The sequence below is a fragment of the Carlito syrichta genome, unplaced genomic scaffold (genome assembly GCF_000164805.1).
Source record: "Carlito syrichta isolate Samal-C Ts95f unplaced genomic scaffold, Tarsius_syrichta-2.0.1 Scaffold309859, whole genome shotgun sequence".
Taxonomy (NCBI): Eukaryota; Metazoa; Chordata; class Mammalia; order Primates; family Tarsiidae; genus Carlito; species Carlito syrichta.
Genome location: NW_007253955.1, coordinates 556363 through 576730, shown reverse-complemented (window position 1 = coordinate 576730; position 20368 = coordinate 556363). Strand labels below are relative to the sequence as shown.

Below are 20368 nucleotides of genomic sequence, written 5' to 3'. Positions count from 1 at the left end.
GGCAGGGGTCACCCCTAAGATAAGCCCCTGATGGCTTCCTAACTGGTCATCAGCCTCTCACATTCTAAGGTCCCTTCCTGGCCTCAAGATCCTGTGAGCCTATGACGCTGATCATACCTTGAACCCAAGCCCCCTCTGAGCTTTTGTACACAACTGCAACCGTATCGCTTTGCCCTTGCTGATACACTGTTTTGTGCTTGAGCTTCTGGCTGCTCTATGTGAGTCTGTTTTGTCTTCCTGCTTAGATAAAAAACTCAAGGCCAGGGACTCGCTGGTCAAATAATAAAGGCAAAGTCAGGCTTTTCGGGCTTGCAACATCCAATTCTTATTTAAACCGCCCACTTCCAGGCATCAATCCCCCATCCTCATCAACAAGTTTATCAACAGAGTTGACTCATACTTGGGGAGGTGTGACCTCAGTGCTAGAAAGAGGAAGTACCAACAAAAAGCTCTATGACTTCCTGAAAGGTCTCAAAGTTGGTTTTTTGGGGGAAATCCTCCAAGGAGAGTTGGGTAATGGTGGAAGGACGGGCTGGGGAGGAGGGTCAGGGCAGCAGAATGAGGATAAAGTACAAACAGGGAAAGGACGGGGCAAGACCAGGATGCCAGAACGGATGGTGAACACAGAGGCTGAGCCTGGCACCCTTCCAGAGCAGTGACCACTCGAGGCACTCCACCCTTCCCAAGCTTTCCACGGGCTCTGTCCACCCACTCTCCCTCACCATCTGCCTCCCAGGCCACGCTGTCCACACTGAGTGAGCCTAGTATTTTATTCACATACTAGAAATAAGCCAGTACAAAATACATTTTTAGAAAATTCACTTGGAGATACAAGTCCCGCCCCCACCCCTCCAGAATCCCACACATCTGTGCTCTTTTCCCCAAGTCACTCAGCTCTGCTGGGTCTCCTGTAAGAGCTGGAGCAAGGGGTCATCAGCTCTGAGGGCGAAGGTAAGAGTGCGCCGCTGGTAGTGCCTGGGTTCACACTCCAGGTTCTCGATCACCTCGGCCAGCAAGTGAGCCCGCTCCACGCCCGAGCCAGCGGCCTCGAAGCCCAAGGCGGTGAAGTGCACATGCAGGTGGTAGTAGGAGGGCAGGTAGTGCAGGTACACTCGTAGGCGGTCGCCCTTCACCTGGTAGCGCTGCAGGATGGCTTCCTGAAGAGGAAGGGGAGGGCAGAAAAGGTCATCGTGCTGCCAAGAGCCCGCGCCACATGCCAACCTAGTCCCGTGTTCCACCTTAATCCTGGACCAGCCGGGACAGCTAATAAAAACCCTTAAACAGCTCTCTGCCCACTGGTTGCTTCAGATCCTCGTGTCTTTCGAGGGTATGAGGGCAGCAGGTGACGGCAGCAAAGCTGAGATTCCTTCCCCCAAAAGAAAGGGTGGTGGCCTAGGTTAGGGTTCCCTATCCCCAACCTGGATAAAACCTTGGCTTCCTCAAACAGTTGGCCCCAGATTCCCAAGACACCAGGACAATCCTTCCTCTGGAAGATTTATAAGCACTTAGTAAGTCAGAAGTGGGTGGGAGGAGGCCTCATTCTCTCTTAGCACAGACCAGGGTGGAGCTTGGGAACAATGGAGATGGGCATGGGGCCATGCTGGGAACTTGGAGGAAGAGAAGGGTAGGTGAGGGGTATGGGAGGGGCTGCTTCCCCACAGGCCCCAGGAAGCCTCAGCTGGGCTCCTTCAGAAGAGGAGAGCATTTATGTAGGCCTGGCTCCCTTTGCCCACCTCCACCTTGCTCGGGGATGAGTCTTTTTCTAGCAACCTCCACCTTCAAGAACTTCCAAAGATCAGAGGAGAATCTGATCTTCACAGCAAATGCCTGAGGAGGTCAGAGGTGAAGAGAAAAAGACTAGGGTCTCAGTGAGCCCAGAATACACCCAGAGTTGCACTCTGCACTTGGAGCTCACCCCAGGGCCCTCTGCAGTGGGGTGATTCCAGGGACAAGGCCCAAAGGACTTCCTAGGATAAGCAGGACTGGCCTGCTAAGGTGAGGCTGTCTGAGCTGCCAACAAAGGCCAAATCTCGCTGAGAGAACGACGCCATTCTCTGCCATCCTGTAGTAGCCAGGATGGAAACAAGTCACCCTAAAAAGACAGAGGCAGCCACAAGGGGTGGTGACATGGGCAGGCAGCAGGGGAGGAGGGAGAATACAGATGGGGCACAGTGGCAGGGAATACTGTAGTCCAGGCAGAGCCCTTCCTTCAGGTCTGAATTCATGCCTCAGAGCAGCATGGGCCAAAAGGGGGCAAACCTCTCTCCTGGCTGGGCATCCTTGGGACTTTAAGTCCTGGAATGACAGGAACATCTTCTCATTTGGAAAAAAGACTGATATCCAGTCCTGTAGAACTGTGGACTTAGAAAGGATGCCGTCTAGATACTGAAGTTCAGAGAGGTGAAGTGACTTACCCCAGGCCACATGGCTGGGCAGGGTCCAAATGCCAGGCGAAGACCACATCTCAAGATTCTGGACACTCTTCCCTCATCTCCCTCTGCCTCCAGGGCTCCTTCTAGCAGCCCTCTAATTTCATTCAATTCAACAAATATCTCGATAGAAAGTCTCCCAGAACACGTGCTACAGAATTCATTCTGCCCTCAGCCTAGACAAGGACACACATGAGTATACACTTATTAAAGTCGTGTGCCCACACATCCAAGGAACTGGTTGGCACAATGTGGCTGTCATAAGTGAGTCAGGTGGGAAGGGCCAGGACTTAGGACTAGAGTCTATGGAGGGTGGAAGGGAATTCCAGATGGGACGTGAAGGTGAAGAAAGGTGGCTGAAAGCAGAGCTGAAGGGTCAGGCAGGGACAGGGCACAAAGGGCCTTATGAATCAACCCAAAGAGACTTCACGGGTCCCAGAGAATGGTATCCAGAGAGAAGTCCCTTTCCCACTCTACTCTAGAAATGGTGAGGAAAGTAGCCCAGGGAACACATGGGAATCTGAGTCTGGTTCCTCTGGGCTTTGACGTGGTTTGATGAAGCAACTCACCTGCCCCTGGCGAAGGATGTTCCTGAGCAGCGGCAGGTGCTCTGCAGTGAGGTCTCGCAGTGACCTGATGCCCCGGCGATGGCAGATGGCAATCAAGTATAGGTCATCGAGCTGTGTGGACACCGAGGGGAAACCAGGCTCGGAAGGGGACAGAGCTGGGGAGGCTGCCAACCCTGGATTTCTCACATGAGCCAGGACCCACCTATCCCCAAGGCCTCAGTGCCACTCACCACCAGTCTGAGACCCCACAGCAGGACAGACTCCCAGGCTATGTGGGCATCCATGTGCTCAGGGCAAGTGGGATGGTCTAAGGAACAGATCCTCTAGGTATCATTTCTGCTAAAGAACATCATAGGGGAATATCCACATTCTCACTCTACAGAGCTGATGGGGCAGGGAGCAGGGGGAAGGTTCAAGAAAGAGCCAAGGACAACTCTTTTCTTCTATAAGCTTACAGTCTAATTGCACATAGGTAAGTAACTGTAAGACATAAAGTGATCACAGTACAGGAGGAAAACGAAAGACTCTAGCCAGCTAGAGCCACCCAAGAAGGCTTCCTGGAAGAGAAGACAGAGGATCTGGGTCTTAAAACAGGGGTAGAGTTTGGAGAAAGGACATTCAAGTAGAGGGAACAGTGAAAGGAAAGGCTCAGAGGCAAGAATGCACAGGACACATGGGGAGAGGAAGGCCCATGAAGGGTGAGTGATGTAAAGGTTGAGAAGGGAGCCTGGGGGCAGCTCAGCAATGCACACACCAGGGCGTGAGCCTGTTTCTCTCTTCCCCTAACTCAGTGGGTTCAAAGACGTCCCTTCCTGCTGTCCTTCCAGAACAGTGCCTAGCTGAAAACCTTCAGGTCACAATAGTGTAGACAACCACATCAACAAGATCTTATGCCAGGGAGCAAATGAACTCTTTCTAATGCCCAGAAAGCCCTTCCTGCTCACCCAAACCCTGGCCTTGCCTAGTTATCACACCCACATGCCAGACAGGTCCCAGACACCAAGATTCTGAAGAGAAAGGCAAGGGAGAAACTAGCAGGGCCCAGCCCTGCAGTCGAACTGCTAGATTCCTCATAGAGATAATTTGGGGACCATGAGTCACCCAACCAAATTCCCTGGGGCCCCAACTTAAACACGGAGGATGAGATTTTCCATATGACTGCCTGATATCCAACTGTGTCACAGTCTCTTCATGCCACATTCCTTCCTGCCAGATTTCTAAGAATCCAGGCTCTCTGCCCCAGATGTGCAGCAGAAGAGCCATGGGAAGCTCCCAGTGTACAGCTAAGCTGCTCCCACCAGGACTCAGTGTTGCCCCCAAGTCCCTTCTCATGGCCTGCGCCCAGGAAATTTGCTCTCTCACTAACTACAAGTCCAAGGAGAAGCCAGGAAGCAAAATTGCTTGAAGCTGGGGTATATGTGTACATGTGTACATTTTCAGCTGTTTTATGTGTCACTGTCATGGGACTCCCAAATAATAGCAGCATTTGTTTTAGATGATTTCTGCTGACTGGGCAACTTGGTGAGACCTCATCTCTATAATAAATCAAAAAATTAGCTGGACATGGTAGCACGTGCCTGTAATTCCAGCTCCTTGGAAGGTTGAGACGGAAGGATCGCTGGAGCCCCAGCAGGTCGAAGTTGCGGTGGCCGGGAGCAGCCACTGCATTCCAGTCTGGGCAACAGAGTGAGACTTGAACTCAAAAAAAAAATCCCAAATATGACATTAAGTTACAACTCTCTGCTTCGCTGGCATGGAATGAGGCATGGAGTCTGGTGCTGGGTGTCAGCCCATGGTGTTGAGTGTCAGCTCACAGGCTGGATAAGGCAGGGTAAAGAATCCATTCTTTGATATTATACATGACCAAAGACTTCCTGCTGACAGACAGAGAGCCTCCTGGCCCAGAGAAATGATCTGGAAAAAGCTAAATCAGGAGCAGACAAGGGTCTTCTTAAACTGGCACCCCAGTCTTAGACTGGCCCATCAGTCACTCTCGGGAGACAGAGAGACACCATCCATCTCTTTTTACAAGTCAAGACAGTAAAATCAATGTAACAACTTCCTGGCAGGAAGCAAGAGAGAGAATGGCTAGTGTTGGACAGCCATCTCTTGACCTCTGGAGTTACTCAAAGGGAGAGTTCCCTGGTCTAAGAACTTTAGATCAAAGAACTTAAACCACATGAACGGAAACGTAAGTGTGACTATAGCTACACGTACATATACATTTATATATGCAGTATAAAAAGGTTTTTTTGTATATGCAATATACAAAGGAGACTGGAAAGGCAGGCAAAGAAACAGCATCAATAGTTGTTTCTGAGGAAGGGAACTACAGAGGTGAGAGAACATACTTTCACACCCTCTACACCATGTGTATCTTTGCCACGTGCATGAATGAAGTAAATCTACAGAAAAATAAATAGGCTGGGTGCAGTGGCTCATGCCTGTAATCTCAGCACTTTGGGAGGCCAAGGCGAGAGCACTGCTTGAGCTCAGGAGTTCAAGACTAGTCTGGGCAACATAGAGAAACCCTGTCTCTACAAATAAATAAAAAAATTAGTAGGGCATGGTGACAATGCACCTGTAGTCCCAGTTACTCAGGAGGCTGAGGCAGAAGGACCACCTGATCCCAGGAGGTCGAGACTGCAGTGAGTAGTGATCATGCCATTGCATTCTAGTCTGGGGAACAGAGTGAGACCCTGACTCAAAAAACAAAACAAAAAACCATACATGTGATTTCTTAAGAGAACTAAAGAATGGGTGTTATAACCTCTGGGGAAGTATAATCTCTAGCAAAAAAGCAGTTGGTGAATATCTGTTGAATGGATAAAGGGATGAACAAATAGATAAAGAGTCTCTTTATTTATTTTTATTTATTTATTAATTTTTTTTTTTGAGTTGGAGTCTCACTCTGTCGCCCAGACTGGTGTGCAGTGGCCGCTCCCGGCCACCGCAGCCTCGACCTGCTGGGCTCCGGCGATCCTTTCGCCTCAGCCTTCCAAGTAGCTGGAACCACAGGTGCGCACTACCACGCCCGGCTAATTTTTTTATTTATTGTAGAGATGAGGTCTCACCAAGTTGCCCAGGCGGGTCTCGAACCCGCAGGCTCAGGCAATCCACTCACCTCAGCCTCCCAAAGGCGTGGGATTACAGGCTGAGCCACGGAGCCCGGCTAAGAGTCTCTTTAATTCAGGGTCATCTGGTGACAGTAACTTCTATGACAAGTGGCAGGAATAGATTCAAGGCAGCTAGGAAAGCTGCTCAAAGCAAACACCAGGGCACCTCCCTCTCCCAGTCTTTCCCTGGCTCAAGGACCAAAAACAGAAGCCCAGGCGAGGCCTGTCTTCCTGCTGGATACATTGCCTAATTCTAAGGGACTTATCAAGTTCAGTGCTGTCACAAGTCAAGGATTTGACACAATAAAATATGGCACCATTGAAGACAAGAATGAAGTAAAGGTTAAGAAGGACCACACCTGCATCAATATCATGCACAGCCTGACATTAAAGCTGGTCCATTCACAACTCCCAAGGGCAAGTAATTCTAGCATAGTTCCAGCATAGTTCCTAAAGCCTTTCCTTTAAAGGGGATGGAAAGAGGGCAGTTGCTCCAGTAAGCGAAGCAGTGCCTGCCAGCACTGGGTCAGAAGGATGAGATTTCCACTCAGCGCCATGGGCTCAAATGCATTCAGGGCTTCTAGAATGGAGGTGACTAGTCTGTCTTTTGCTATCCCTCAGATGGCAATGCCCCTTCGGTCTAAAGCTCTTCAGTCTTTAACAGTCTGGTGAGGCACGAATTTCTCCTACTTACCCCCACTCCACCCTGCTGGAATTCTCAGTAGAGGTGTAGTCACACCTCCTCTGATCCAGGCTTTGATCCAGTATCTCCAGCTGCCCTAGGGGACAGATGGGGATTTACAGAATCTGGGAGGGCTTGTCCCAGATCCTCAAATGGTTTCAGAGCCAGTCCTGGCCCCCTCCCTCAAGGCCTGAAGGTGGCACAGGCAGTGAGAAGCAGCAGTGGAGAGTGAGTACAGGTGTTCTCTTAGCCTCTCTCACTACAGCACCCCACACATGGAGAGCCATTTTCTTTGATCTTACCTGGCTCTAAGAAGCTATCACTCAATGCTGCAAATTCTGGAAACTCCCTTCAAATTCCCTACCATCCCTTAGGCCATGCTCAGGAACCCCCATGAACCTCCTGTCAAGAGACAGATGATGCTCACTTGCCTATGTGACTCTGAACCAAAATCCTGTCCCTTTAATGCAAATTAAAACTAGAGGCCTCATGAGTAGGCCACAACTAAGAAAGCAGAGGGAGGGCAACCCTAGAGAAGCAGACAGGGCCCACACTCCAGAATGTCTTTCCTACAAGAGTACCTCAAGACTGAGGGGAAACAGAAGACAGATGGGCCCACCTAGAACAGAAGGTTACACCTGAGCCTGGATTGCTTCAAGAGTGGAAGTGGGGGACAGAGGATGTCTATCTACTTCTAGCACCCACGTCTGCCTGCCTTGGCCTTATCCTGGTCTCCTTGCTGTTGCAGGCTGAGTGCAGCCCAGTTCTAGTCTGTGGTGTAAATTGCACTCTCTGTAATACGTAGTTCTGCCTGGTTCTGATCCTGTCGATGTTTAAAAGCTTCTGACACTATCAGGGTATGAGAGAGGTGATGGTTACGTCATAACTATGACAATGGGCTGATCCGGGAAAGAGAGGGAGGTGGAGATAGGAGGAGGCCACAGAAAACTGGACATGAGGCCCGTGAATATAGATAGCTGCTCTAATACCTGCTCCTTAGAAGGTTGGGAGAAGCAGAGGTGCTTGGAGGCCAGGGAATAGGGGGGCTGAGAGGCTTGAGTGGATGTCCCGACTACTGGGAACAGTACTCTGCAGCTCAGGCGTGTAAGAAGGTCCTTGGGTTGGTCGCCATGGTTCCTGCCTACCAGTGCTTCAGAACACAGATCTGCCCAGATCTGCTGGTGTCCAGGGGGACAGAGAGAATGTAAACACTCCACCTGAGTGCTCTAGGTGCTGCTGAAAGCAAAGGTGACAGCCCAAGCCACTTGATTGGTTAAGGAATGGCCCATGTAGTTATGGATGTAAACATCACCGCTTTTCACCTTTTGGGTGGGAGGAGAGCCAGAAAGGGCTTCAAGCTGACCCAGTAAAGCAAAAGCACTTGTGTATGACAGGTATGCACTCTGTCACCATGGAGAACTCAGGCCACTGCTTGTTGGTTAATTATGATCTGTTTAAGAGTGGTTAGTGACCAGTGACCAGGGCGTCAGCAAGAAATCTTTACCTGCTGCTGGTTCCACTTAAGGTCAGGGATGAGGACAAAGCCGTCAGAGGGATCTGGGTTCTCGAAAACAACCCGGTCTGCTTCAGCCTTCTTATCGAGAATATTATACACCCACTGAAAGGAAGGGAGAGAGATGGTTAATACATCCAGCCACCACCCTTGAAATACACCCACATGGACTAGTTACGGTCTCTGGCTTCACCAGGAAGGACGACCAAACCATAATAGGCCACTAAGCTCGATGGATCTATACTCAGGCTGTCCTGTCCCCAAGCACCTGCTCCTGAGGGTCCAAAAGATTTCCCCTCTCCCACCCCAGCTGACATTCAGTCTCTACAGTCATCACAAGGGCCTCTATAGCTCAGACAGGGCCAGACCCTCTAGGCTCCTCCAGGTCAGCATGGTGCACATGCTCTGCAGTGGCCTCACTGCCTGGTCTGCACCTGCCCCTGTGGCAGCACCCCCTCTACCACTCACAGGACTCAGGGAAAGAGCTGTCTCCATGGATTCCATTTTGCTTTATTTGGGACCATGGGGCAAAAAGAGATCAGAAGGCTGAGGTACCGAGATTTCCTTCTGCAAAGGGGGCCAATTCCCCGCCAGGGCAGTGAGAGCCTTTGGTTCTAGCAGTTCTTGTGTATGGTTTCCTGCCCCGCTGGGATTCTCATAGAGGTGGGCTCAGCACCTCTGCCAGTCTGGAGTTGCTGCAGATGCCAGTATATCAGCAGTCTCAGTTGACACAGGCCCTGCATGACAAAGCAGAACCGAAAGCCATGTGGAGACGTGGAGATGGTGACCTTAATTAGATTTTTCTCATTGACCCTGGGCTTCTGACCCTCGGTCACTCTTGGACAGCTGCTGCTGACAGTCTTCAGGAGACCTTTCCCAGGACATCACTTTACAGAGACCATCCTAGAAGCCTGTCAGACGTTAGGTTCAGACAGACCCTGGGCTCAGAGAGCTCAAACGCTGGTATCCCCGGCTCCTCTCTATTTCCCCAGCTCTAAAGCTCTTTGCAAACATGAGTTCAAACATGAACTCTCCTCCCTATGGCCGAGAGAAACTTGCTGGAAGTCCCCAGACAGGGGAGTGGCTGGAGTCACACTACTACCCTTCCTTCTCACAGGCAGAAGGGCCTTCAAGCTCACTGGCAGAGAGTGGGATGGATGGACAAGGAAGTGATACCACCAGATCACCATGGTCCTCTTCCCACTCCCAGAAGTGCTGAACAGGTAATATTGCTGAAGACCAGGGCAGTGGGACTGGCTCAGGGTCTGCATACCTCATACTCTGTGCCTGGAGAACTGAGCACACCATACCTCCTCAGCTCCACTGATGTGGAGGGAGCAGAGATTAGCTACATGGGGATATGTGGGCCTTTAGGTGTCCTGCAACCACCTACCTGTGGGAAGCATTTCTGCTCAGAGGGCCTCCAGATGCCCTGACAAGACGTGCAGTCTGGTCACAATATGGTCCACCTACTACAAAGAGGGGCCCCTCCCAAGAAACTGGGTGAAGTCACTTCTGAGAGAGGTATGGAGGACACCCAGCAGTCGCTTCCTTATGTAGCGCTGGGTGGAGATTCATCCAAAGGCATTTCCTCTCTAACCCGAGATCTCCCTGGGAATGTGCTGCTGGAGGAAAAAGCCAGCCAGCAATAAAGGGGAGGGAGGGTGATGGCATTCCCCCCAGAGAGCTCGGTACAACTATTAGCAGGCCTCCTGGAGTTGTCTGCTGCCCACAGAGAAGGAATTGTTGCCTCCTCTGCTATCAGTGAGAGCCTGAACCAGCCCCGGAGCCCAACGAGACTTGGTTTCATCTTCCAGTGCCACCTCTGACAAGCTGTCACCTTAGGCGAAAGACTGACTCCTCCTTTGTAAAATGGGGCTGATGATATGTACACGAGGGCTGTGATGAACATGCTCATGAAAGCATCAAGTACAACCGGCATGGAGGGGCCCCCACGAACAGAGGTACTTAAAAAGCTCCAACACAAGATGGTGATGGCAACGGATGGTTTGCTGAGGCTACAAGACTAATGAGGAACAGGAAAAGAGGAAAAGGCAGTGAGAGCAAAGGAGGCGGCAAGAGAAGAAATAAGAGTGAGGCTAGAGGGTGAGTGACCACAGGAAGGCATGATGACTGCACAAGCAACCTCACTGTATCTGGCACTGCTCTCAGTGCCACAGCAACTCTGAGAGTGGCTGATGTCATTGTCCGCATTTTGGAGGTAAGGAGAAGGCAGGTGCAAGGAAGTATGCTCAAGTTGCCTCAATTCCAGCCCTGTGAGCCCGGCTCCTGAGCCTGTGCTCTGGGCCACGTTGTATCCTGCCTCCTGGGATAGACCTCTGGGAGAGAGCAGGGTCCTGCATCTGCAGAAAACCTCAGGTCAGAAGCCCAAATAAGAAAAGGAAGAGAGAAGAGAGTGAGGGAAGAAAATTCACACAAATCACAGAGGGCTATGTGAGGGAGTGTTGTCATCTGAAAGCAAGTCTGGAGGACTCAGTCAGTGCCACTGATACACGGGGCCGTGAATGATACCAACAACACACCTGGATGGACTTCTTTGTAACAGGTGATGCTGGCAGCTCCCTTGGCACACTCTTTCCTCCCTTGACCTCCCATGCAACCTCCTGCTCCTTCCTCACTCATCTCCTGTTCTCTGCTTCTGCTTACTGCCTTGTCCCTCCCCTCTGCCTCCCAGGGGTATTGGCTCTGCAAACTTCCTGTCTGCTCCCCTGAACAATAACCTGGGTGTAAAGAATGGTGGCTACCATCCCAGCACCATCCTGTCCTGGAAACAATAGCAGGCCATGATATATGGCACTTCTCAATTTCTGCAGGAACCAGGAGGGAGGGGCCATTGGTCACATCTTCCAGACAAGGAAACCAGGTCTCAGAAGTTAACCCCTGCTCTTAAATGGCAGAATGAGAATTCAAGCACCAGGGTGAGGCTGAAGCCCAACTGGACAACTCAGAAATGGGCGTTTTTTACTGAATGGTCTCAAAGGCTCCAGATCTAGACATCCCCCCTGCATTTTTTTACTGGGCAGTTTTACTGGGATGTTACAAGTACCTCAGATTTGAGGAGCCACATAACATCACCAGCTACAAACACAGGCACTGGAGCCATGAGTTGCGCTCCACAAGGGGTGCTGTGACAATTAAATGAAGCGATGTAAGTAAAACACTTAGAGTAGACTCCTGGTACCTAGCAAGCGCTCAATACATCCCAAACTGAACTCACCATCTTTCCCACAGACCTACTCCTCTGTCCATGTCTCCCACACTGGGCCTGCCTTTTAAATTGCTCCAGAACCCTTCCCCACTGTCCCTACCTTGGTTCAGACCCACAATGGGTTTTCCAATCTTCCTGCTTCTACTCATACCATCCCTCACAGCTAATTCTATAAATCCGATCACATTATCCACATGCTTAAAATTGTTTAGGTGACCCTCACTGCCTATGGCAATTATCCTCAGTTCTGATGATCATTAGAAATATCAGAGAGATTGTTTAAAATTGCACACGTCCTAGCTCCACTCCCTGAAGGGTTAGATTCAGCCGACATGGCATACGGCCCCATGCCCTGCATTTGTAAGAACTTCCCCAGGCAATCCTGATGATAAGCAAGGCCTCCTGGACAAAGTCCTCATGCCTCCTCAGGCCCCTGCCTGCGTTCTATTCCTCCAGTTCCACAAGTCTCACACCAAATTCTTTGTAGCTCTCCCAATGTACCAGACGACTCCAGCTCTCTGCCTCTGGACTCACTCTTCCCTTGCCTCGTCCACCTGGAAAACTTCCATTTGCTCCTTAAGTCCCAAAGGGGGGACTCCCTTGCTGTGAAGCCCCCACCATCTGAGCTGCATCCTTTGTATCATCACTGTAGCTCGTATAGACCACAAGAGTGCCTATCTCATTGTCATAATTGTCCATCTGCATGTCTCACCTTGGTGATCCTCCACAGCCTAGTACATAATCTGGTACACAATAAATATATATAATGACTGTTGCCAGTTAAGCTGAGTACTTGTAAACTTGCTAGAAATAGCCAAGAAGAAATACGTGACTGCTCATGTCATCAGGTGTTGGAAGAGTAGTGTAGTTTTTGTTGTATTCTTTTCCAAGTGGAACTTTATAATGGTGTATAATAAGGTCCATACACGACTCACACCAACCATGCTGGGACTCTCTCTCTGAAATCTCAGATACAAAGTCTGACACTTAAGTTCACGAACTCATCCTAGGAAAAATGCTAAATATCTCATTGCTGAATATCACTATGGCCACCTTTGAAGCTTCCCCTTGGGAAACTATGCACCGACACCAGTGTCTAGTCCACCCATCAAAGCAGTTTTGGAACTCTTTTTCTGGAATGGCCATCAGAGCTGTCATTGTATTACCCTTGATATCCTGAATGTCATCAAAATGTCTTCCTTTCCATATTTCCTTTATCTTTGGGTAAAGAAAAAAGACATCAGAGATCAGATCAGGTGAGCAGGGAGTGTGTTCCAATATGGTTATTTGTTTGTTTACTGGCTAAAAAGTCCCTCACAGACAGTGCTGTGTGAGCTAGTGCATTGTTATGATGCAAGAGCTCCTTCAGGACCATTTTTGTGCACACCTTTCTCATGCCAAGATTTCCAGTTAAGATTTTCCTGTTCTCTATCGATGTTTATTTGGTCTGCTATGCTTCTCACAGTCAGTTAACAATTTTGATGCACAATTTAACACATTTAAAAAATATTTTCATCAGTTCTGCTTCTTATGGACCATCCTGACGTCTCTTCATCAGTGATGCTTTCTCTCCCTTCAGAAAAACGTCTAATCCATTTATAATAATGCTGCCATTTTCTTAATGGCAATATCCCATAAACTTGGACTACTAACATGTCTCTGATTTCACTTTCACTCTTGCCAAGTTTAACAAGAAATTTAATGTTTGTTCATTGCTCTAATTCAAGCTCTGATATTCTTGCAATGGCATACAAAAACAATAAGCTGGGAATGGTGTTTCATGCCTGCAATCCCAACACTTTGGGAGGCAGAGGCAGAGGCGAGAGGATTGTCTGAGCCCAATGGTTTAAGACCAGTCTGGGCAACTTGGTGAGATCTTGTCTCTACAATAAATCCAAAAATTAGCTGGGCATGGTGGCACGTGCCTGTAGTTCTAGTTACTCAGGAGGCTAGGCAGAAGGATCACCTGAGTCCAGGAGGTCAAGGCTGTAGTGAGCCATGATTGTGCCACTGCACTACAGCCTGGGTGACAGAGTGAAAAGTCAAATCAAGGAAGAAAAAAAAAAACAGCTTGAGCCAGAGACACTTCATGTGAATGTTGCCCAGCAAGACTATGGCTGGGGAAGGAGGTTGCTGGCACACAGGCCTCCCAGGGAAGTGTCGTCCCTGCAGGCCCTGCCAACCTCCCTCTCCTCACTCCTTCCAAGTACAATTCACCTTGTGGCCCTGCACACCCAGAACACCTGCCCTTCTGGGTCAGGGAGGGTGGCTGCAAGTTTCCCACATCACAACACTCTCTATCACAGTGACCTGCATCTTGGGGCGAGTATGTGAGAAATACTCAAAGAGAACAAGAGTGAGTGGTGAGGAGAAGACACCAGTGAGAGGCAGTGTGTGGGCAAGAAAACGACTCATCAATATACAACAATCATATTTAACTCTGAGTATTCACATGGGGCCAATTCCAGGCAGAAGTGCTGGTTGGCGCTGGGCCCAGGAAAGAGTCGGGACTGCTGAGCTAAATGGCCTTGCATCTGGCCCCCAGTCAGGAGACTCTGTCAACCTGTGAATACAGGCTCTGCACCAAACAAACCTCCAGGGACAACAGTGTCCTTCCTTCTGTGGGACAAATGTTAGGGGGAGCATGGGAGGACAAAGTATTTTACTCTGAGACTCAGTTCCTGGAGGCTGGTCAACTGCAGGTGAACCACAAATAAGTCTGGACTGGGTTAGGGCCCTAACCCAGTATCAGTCTTTCACCCATCCACAGACCCCTACCTAGCAAGGGCACAGTCATCCTGAGGCTGCATCAGGGCTATTGCAGACAGATACAAATTCTTCCAATGACCTGGACTGCTTTGAGATCCCCACAGAGCCTTGGGTGGGGCCCAAGACCAGGGTCAGTTCCCTTATCCACGAAGTCTTCTCTGAATGTCCTACATAAAACAGCTACCCGCCCACTCCGGGTCTTTCAGTCCCACTGGCCCTGTCCACTGCCCTCCACAGCACGTATCATCTTGCGTGCATTGTGTTCTGTCTCACCGTGCATGGGGTGTCAGCTCCATGAGGCAGGGACTCTGCCTGCTGTGCTCTCTGCTGTACCCTCACTGCCTAGCATAGCACCAGGTCCCTGGTGGGACTCCAACAGGTGCTTGGCCACAAAGTGGCACTCGGAATGTGCAACAAGTGGCCAGTCACCTGAATGCTGAGGCTCTGGGACTCCAGGTGGGGTAAGGTAATGTTTCTGTAGTCATCTCCTGTCTCTCGGATGAGGCGGAGGTCCTGGCGCAGGTACTTCTGCAGGTGTTTCTCTGTGGCAGGGTAAACTACCGTCGTCTTTACATCTGCAAAGACAAGTACAGCCTGTGAAGAGAAAGCAATGCCCATTCTCTGTGCCACAGACACTATGGTAAGGAAATAACTCCCACCCAGCTTTAACCCTGATGAGGCAAGTCAAAAATCAAGAGGTCTTGTGCACCCAAGATCCATTCCCCTGAGGTGCCATGACACTCATGAGCTGGGTCACACTCAGAACCTGAAACACAAGGTTTTCACCAGTGGGACACTGGGCCCCTCATCACGTGAACCCCAGCCCTTACTCCTCCATCTTCTAGGCACAGGAATGAAAGGTCTCTAACTCTCCTCACATGCCAAATTTCTAGGCATGTGGCTTTCTGGACCGAAAGCTGAAATGTGGTTTAAAGTCAAGTAGCCCTGTTAATGGAGGGCAGTGCAGCATCATAGACGAACCACAGACTCTGAGCCAGACTGTCTGGGTTCAAGTCCTGGCTCTGTCTGCTCCTGAGTCATTCCGAGTGGGACTGTGGCCCCACCTGGGAGCAGGGTCCAGCTATTTAACCTCTCTGTGCCCATACATCTCCACCTGCCAAATGAAGATAGTTATAGCTCCTATGTCGTAAGGCTGGGAGGATGAAGCAAATTAATTACCTGTGAAGCTCTTAGAACTATGTCTGACACACAGTAAATACTGCATACGTGCTGGCTATTTTTAATCCAGGGTTTCTCAACCTCAGTCCCATCCACAACGTGCGCTAGTTCTTTGTTGTAGGACTGTATTGTGCATCACAGGATGTTCAGCAGCATCCCTGGTCTCTACTTGGATTCTAATAGCACCTTCCCCACAGTTGTGACAATGAAAATTGTCTCCAGACACCGCCGAATGTCCCCTGAAGGGCAAAACTGTCCCCAGTTGAGAACTATGGTTTTAGTCAGAAGGACATCTTGTAGTTTTCCAAAACAGAATTTAGGCCAGCTAGCATTCTGGTCCAACATCACCTGGTTTTGGTTAAGTCCTTTTCTCTGTCTGTAATAACATCAGATACAACTGTTATCATTATGCTAACATTTATACACAGTGCTTCAACACAGGTCTTAGGAGGAAAGGAAAATGGTGCTTCAAAATCAGTTGGGACTGTTCTCAAAAGACTCACAGTTCCTGTCTGACTCCCTTACCCAAGATTCAGATATTCTCTGGCAGAGAAACCCAAGAGAGAGAAGCCCAGCAGGTACATTTTAACCCCCCAGGAAATCCTCACACACACAAACATACCTCAAGACCAGATAAGAACCATCAACCTATACTTTCATATTTGGTCTAAGGACATGGGTGGCTCTTATCTCACTTTCATAGTAAGTAAAAAGGGCTGGTAGGGATTTAGGCGCACTCGTATCACACTGGGAGATGTAGCAGAGGCAAGACTGAAACCGAGGCCTTCTCACTCTAAATGGGTGCTCTTGAAACACTGCAGGATGCCCAATGGCCTAATTTTTTCTTCCAAAGTCCAGTGGAGATGTACAAATGTGACACACTGAGCACATGACCGCTGGTGAACATCAAACATTCCAGACCATCAGCTCTGAAAGGCACAGCAACATGGTGGGAAGACACGGTCACTCACCCCGAGCTGGCCATGTGACTCCCCTTGGGTGTGTGGCTTAACCTCTTAGAGTCTCAGTTTCCTTAGCTGTTAAAGGATGATCACTAAATCAGCCTCACAGAGTGATTGTTAACATCAAGCAAAATATGTCATCTGGCTCACCAGAGGGGCTATTACCCCAATTCTGTATCTAAAAGGGAGGCAGAAAAGCCTTCCCACAACCCTCTGGGCAGCAGCAGAAAGTGAGCAGGTCCTCACTTCTCACTCTTCTCTGCTAACAGCCCAGGTTATAGGCCAGAGGCCAGAGGTCAAGCATTCCAAGATCTCAAGGACAAGACCGCCTAAAATAGGTCAAATAGCATCACCTTGGTTGGCCCTCGCAGTGGACTCAAAGAAAATCCTGTGATACCTATAGTGTAGCTTGGCAGATGAGAACAGAGATTGTGGAGCCAATCAATCTGGTGCAAATCCTGGGTCCGCATTTACTAGCTGTGCAACTGCAGGCAAGTGGCTCACCCTTTCTGTTGCTTAAGTAGCTCCGCCTGTAAAATAACAGCACCCATCTTACAGGGCTATTGTGAGAATTAAATGAGTTGGCACAGCTGGGCGTGGTGGCATGCACCTATAGTTCCAGCTACTTGGAAGGCTGAGGCAGAAGGATCACCTGAGCCCAGCAGGTCGAGGCTTCGGTGGCCATAAGCATGCCACTGCACTCTAGCCTGGGCAACTCTGGATCAAAACAAACAAACAAACAATGAGTTGGTAGAAAGAAAGCAGAATGAGCCTCACACACAGAAAAGCGCTCCACAAACGCTAGCTCTGATTCCCATTGCTTTCACATTGTCTGAGTTGCCTGGGTAGGCAGTGGGGAAAAAGCTCCCTGGGTGTGTGGTGAGATGGGCTGGGAACAAAGGCAGAGCTGACATTGGAGAGCAGCCTAGCTGTGTTGGCAATGGACACTTGGTCCAGGCTCACAGCCTGGGGCTCCCTAGATGCTTCAGATCAGAAAGCCGCTGGGCCTGTGAGCACGCCCTGGTGTGCCGAGACTTGTCCAAGGCTTGTCCAGCCACCCAGAGTGCAGGAAAACAGGCCTCTCACCAAGCCAAGCCCCTCCTGCTTTCCCACTGGCAGTCAGGAGAACTCCAGAGGCACTTATTTTCCAATGGTTCACTTCCTGCTGTCCTTCCTCCTTTCCCAAGAAGCTAGTTCTGGACAAGGAAACCCTGCTGAGGCACTACCTCCAGAGCCAACCTCGCCTGAGGGGCCCAGCTTCTCTTATACCACCACTAGAAGCCCTAGCCAGGACCACGCTAGCCCCTCAACCATCTACCCCTCTACCATCTCCCACTGGCCTCCTAGGCTCTTGGTCACCTCGTCCTGGCCTCTTTCCACCTTCAAGTGCCACCACTCTCCCTTGTGCTGCTTCTGCTCCAGCCACGCTGAGTCCTCACTGGCCCATCACGTACATCAGGCATGTGCCTCTCTCCAGGTTGTATACCAGAAGCTCCCACCACAAGGCAGATGCTCCTATACAAGAAGCCCTGTTGCTCCTCGCTTTGATCAGGTCTCTGCTCTGAAGCCAGCTTCTCAGGCTCAAACAGTCCCGGTAAAACAGTAGCCTTGACCTTGTGGTCCCCATCCCCTTCCCAGACTGCTTCCTCTTCGCTTCTCTTTTTTTTTTTTTTTGAGTTGGAGTCTCACTCTGTCACCCAGACTGGAGTGCAGTGGCCACTCCCGGCCACCGCAGCCTCGACCTGTTGGGCTCCGGTGATCCTTCCGTCTCAGCTTTCCAAGTAACTGGAACTATAGGCGCACACTACCACGCCCAGCTAATTTTTTTATTTATTGTAGAGATGAGGTCTCGCGAAGTTGCCCAGGCGGGTGTCTAACCCGTGGGTTCAGGCAATCCACTCACCTCGGCCTCCCAAAGTACGGGATTAGAGGCTGAGCCACCGAGCACAGCTCCTCTTCACTTCTCATTACCTGACAATAGCATGTGGATTCTCTGTCCGACCTCACATTAGAAAATAACTTTGAGGAAGACATCGATTTAACCTAGTGTGTTTTTTATTAACCATTTATCCCCAGCACCCAGAATAGTACCTGGCATACAGTAAGCACTCAACAAATATTTACTGAACAACTGAACACATGAATCTGGCCCTTTCAGACTTTAAACCCAGAAAGAGCATTTCTGTCTGAAAACCCCTTTGATAAAAATAAATATATTTCCTAATGCTAAATTTTACACAGAAAGCCACAAACTAGACTTTGATGTTAACCTACATGCCAATATAGATGCTGACCTGTAGCTGAACTTCGAGTGTGATCAGGAGTCAATGCTAAATAAACAATCAAACCATCAGGTGAAAATGTGTTGGGTAACAGGATACACATGCACAGTCTCAAAAAAACCTCCCCACAGATTACTTATTAATTACAAAGGGAAAACAAGTAGCTTTACAGCAGCAAAAGGCTACCCCCTCCATCAAGCAACCCCCTCCATCAAGCAACCCCCTCCGTCAAGCAACCAGAGTGACCATCACTCCTATTGGGCATGGGAGGCCCTAGCATCACGTGTCTCCTGATGGATGCAGTACTCTAACCAAAAATGCGCAACCTGCATCTAATCACGAGCAAATATCAGCAAACTGCAATTCAAGCGCATCCAACAAAACAAATGGCTTTTTAATGCTTCAAAAATGTCAGTTAGGAAAGACAAAAAGGCTGAGAAAGGAGACTATAGAGACACGACTGAAGGGATTGCACTTACGCCTAGATGGGGAGGGGAGCCCAGCTTTAAAAACAGCACTGAAACAACTGGCACAACCTCATAATGGAATCTACATCACACAAGTTTTATATAAATGTAAAATGCCCTGAAATTGATCAGCTTATCTTTTTTTATATCCATAATTTTTATTGTGGAGAGAGAAACAGCAAATGTGGCAAAATGTTAACAGTAGGTGAAAGGCTTTCATAAGGGTATTCTTTGTACTATTCTTACAGCTTTTCTGTAGGTCTGAAACTTTTTTCAAAATAAAGTTTTTAGCAAAGCAACAATACCCTCTGAAATCTCAGCATTGATTGTTAACACTATTCTAAGACCAATACATGCATTAACCCATTTACTCCTCATGACCAACATAAGGAGGATGTTATTATAGTCCTATTTTACAAAGGAAGAAACTGAGATGCAGACATGGAGTGGCCGAGTTCCCACAGCCTGTGTGGTGCTCAGGTCTGGCTGATCTGCAGCCCCACAGTGGCAGCCCCATCTCTGCCCACTGCAAGTCAGCAGATCAGGACTTACAACCTTCCCAGGCTGCCCCTGCCAGGCACCGTCTGGCAAGTGGACTTGAGGGCGCCATCTGTTGAGGATGAGCAATACCTGGCAACTCCTCTGCCAGAAAGCTTTTCCCTGCAGCTAGAGAAGCACTGAGGAACTCCCTAGTCCTGCCCTTCTGCTGGCATTCTTAAAAAACCAGCTAGTGCCAGGCGCAGTGGCTCTCGCCTGTAATCCCAGCACTTTGGGAGGCCAAGGCGAGAGGATTGTCTGAGCCCACGGGTTCGAGATCAGCCTGGGCAACATGGTGAGACCTTGTCTTTACAATAAATCAGAAATTAGCCGGGCTCAGTGGCTCAGCCTGTAATCCCGCACCTTTGGGAGGCTGAGGTGAGTGGATTGCCTGAGCCCGTGGGTTCAAGGTCCGCCTAGGCAACTTGGCAAGACCTCATCTCTACAATAAATCAAAAACTCAGCCGGGCGTAGTGGCACATGCCTGTAATTCCGGCTACTTGGAAGGCTGAGGTGGAGGGATCGCCAGAGCCCAGCAGGTTGAGGCTGCGGTGGCCGGGAGCGGCCACTGCACTCCAGTCTGGGCGACAGAGTGAGACTCCAACTCAAAAAACAAAACAAAACAAACAAAAAC

At 49.6% G+C, this 20368-nt stretch overlaps 1 protein-coding gene across 2 annotated transcripts in view; it reads right to left on the bottom strand.

Moving 5' to 3' along the window:
* Positions 1–752: 752 nt before the first annotated feature.
* DCPS (decapping enzyme, scavenger) overlaps positions 753–20368 on the bottom strand; it is a 44287-nt gene continuing 24671 nt past the window's right edge. The window contains exons 3-6 of one of the 2 annotated variants that reach the window (XM_008068086.1): positions 14737–14882; positions 8301–8414; positions 2999–3109; positions 753–1157 (exon numbers count right to left, since the gene is read on the bottom strand). In XM_008068086.1, the coding sequence (XP_008066277.1) occupies positions 891–1157; positions 2999–3109; positions 8301–8414; positions 14737–14882 (638 nt within the window). In that variant the 3' untranslated portion in view covers positions 753–890. The remainder of the gene's footprint in view (positions 1158–2998; positions 3110–8300; positions 8415–14736; positions 14883–20368) is intronic. The other variant, XM_008068087.1, reaches the window with a different exon arrangement.